The sequence below is a fragment of the Lactuca virosa genome, chromosome 4, assembly GCF_052849685.1.
Source record: "Lactuca virosa cultivar CGN04683 chromosome 4, Lactuca_virosa_CGN04683_v6, whole genome shotgun sequence".
Classification (NCBI taxonomy): Eukaryota; Viridiplantae; Streptophyta; class Magnoliopsida; order Asterales; family Asteraceae; genus Lactuca; species Lactuca virosa.
The window spans coordinates 476,320,074-476,322,344 of NC_136429.1; the positions used below are offsets into that span (position 1 = coordinate 476,320,074).

The 2,271-nt window shown below is 34.9% G+C and overlaps 1 protein-coding gene across 1 annotated transcript; it reads right to left on the minus strand.

Moving 5' to 3' along the window:
• Positions 1-334: 334 nt before the first annotated feature.
• LOC145106869 (uncharacterized) lies at positions 335-1,696 on the minus strand. The gene has a single exon (XM_079043795.1). It carries the CDS (start codon positions 1,694-1,696, stop codon positions 335-337), a length of 1,362 nt encoding a protein of 453 aa, XP_078899921.1.
• Between the last annotated feature and the right edge of the window lie 575 nt (positions 1,697-2,271).

Consider the following 2,271-nt stretch of genomic DNA (forward strand, 5'->3'; position numbering starts at 1 on the left):
AGTCTGTTTTGCTCTATGACAAACATCACAAGGAGGAAGGGACTCATTACCAAGGTTTAACACCTTTTTTAAAGAAGTCAGATCTTGATCAGCTGGATGACCAAGTCTACTATGCCAGGTTAGTTTAGAAACACAACATCTAGAGACTACATTAGTTAGAATACCTGAGGGTACACAATCAAGGTAGTATAATCCCCCTAATTCTCTACCATTCTCCACCATCTCCTTTGATAGTGAATCCTGGATTTTACAAACCATCTCCTTTGATAGTGAATCCTGGATTTTACAATTATGTTCAGAAAAAACAACTTCACACCCACTATCTTTACAAAGTTTATGAACAGATAAGATTGACATTAAAGTCTGGAACAGCAAACACATCAAATAAGGTAAGATGTGAAGACAAGTGAAGATTTCCAATTTTATTTATAGGAGCTGAAGATCCATTAGGATGTTTAACAAGAAGATTTAGTCTAGACACATCTACAACATCTTGAAGCTGTGACTCAGAAGCTATCATATGTTGATTTGCTCCTGACTCAACAATCCAGCTTTGAGACTTATTAAAGCTAACAAAAGAATTGCAACACTGAAATAATGACATACCTGCCATATTAGCAGTGGCAGACACATCTTCATTAGGAGAATGCTCACAAATAAGACGAAGGAACTTAGAATATTGTTCATCAGTAAAAAAGTGAGCACTATTACCAGGAACAGACTCAAAAGAGGCTGAAGTGTTACTGTTAGATTCAACAGAAGAGGAATTCACAGAAAAAGACTTATTCTGATTATTATTATTATCATTTCTAGGTTTAAAATCTTTTGGATAACCAATCAGTTTATAACACCTATCTATTGTATGACCTTTAAGATTACAGTGTTTACATTGTAATCCTTGATTTCTACATCTAGTTTGACCCTGTGTTCGTTTAAATTCATTTGCTCTACTATTAAAAACAGAGACTTGTGGTTTTGAGGAAACAGTATTACCAAGAGACCCATTCTTTTGAAGTGACTCTTCTGTAGAAAGAATAGAGAAGGCAGTTTTAACATTTGGCAAAGGCTCCATCAAAAGAATGTGACTCTTAACTTGACTATACACATCATCAAGACCACAAAGAAACTGAATTAGTTTCATCAATTTTGAATGATCATTAAGCATTGTAGCAGCCTCACAAACACATTCAGTTAAACTAGTTAATCCATCAAATTCTTTCCATAATGAATCTAGCTTATTATAATAATCAGAAAGAGAAGAACCATTTTGCTTTAAGTTGTTAATTTGTTGATGAATATTAAAAATGACAGACCCATCAGCCTTATTATAAGTCTCAAATAATTCATCCCAAATATCTTTAGCTTTATCAGAATATACATGACTAGCATATATAGTTTCAGAAATTGACCCTAAGATCCAATTACAAACAACAGCATTAACACGTTCCCACTTAGATGCTTTAGATGCTTTAGTTTTTTCAAGAGTAATAGTACCATCCACAAAACCCAATTTGTTTCTAACCTTAAGACCTCTAGACATAGCACTATGCCACAGATGATAATTTTCATTACCAGTCAACTTAATTGTTATAATAGATGTTACAGTATTATCATAAGGATGAACATATAAAGGATCATCAAAATCAACTGGATTATCTTTAATACTACCACTTCCTTCTGAAGTAACACCAGCCATAGTAGATCACAGAAAATAACACACAGAAAAAAAAACAAGTAGCAAACAGATCAACCAAGAAATCAGAAATCACACACACCTGTGTTGACTTAAAGTCTAGATGGTCACCACAGTATGTCAGGGCCCAAGACAATCAACACAGTGTTAAAAAACAAACAACAAGTAACTGGTGTACCCAAGACACCAGGATCTCCCACACCTACAGCTAGAAAAAAGAAAGAAGAGAACAAGAAAATCTCACAGCGCAATAGGCTAGAATCGATTAACAGAACCGACTCCCTGAATCTGTTCCATTCAAGGGTTTATCGGTGATGAAATCCGACCCCAAGAGGATTATTTCAGATTTAAGGGATTGGTCGATTACACCACGAAAGCTCGATTTCTCAACAGCAGTGCTTGGTTAAGAATCCGATCCTCACCAAACCTGAAAGATCAAGAACAAAAACTTCGCAGTACCAGGATCTTAACAAATAGACTCAAGTTTTAGGGTAAATAACCAGTAAACCCTAAAACTCTCAATCGTTTAACCAAATGAACAAAAAACTGTAGAAAGAGGAAGAAGACGAAATACCTTT

What these genes read in the sequence shown, in the direction of transcription:
- LOC145106869 (XM_079043795.1), bottom strand. Translation starts at nt 1,696, where the DNA reads ATGGCTGGTGTTACTTCAGAAGGAAGTGGTAGTATTAAAGATAATCCA.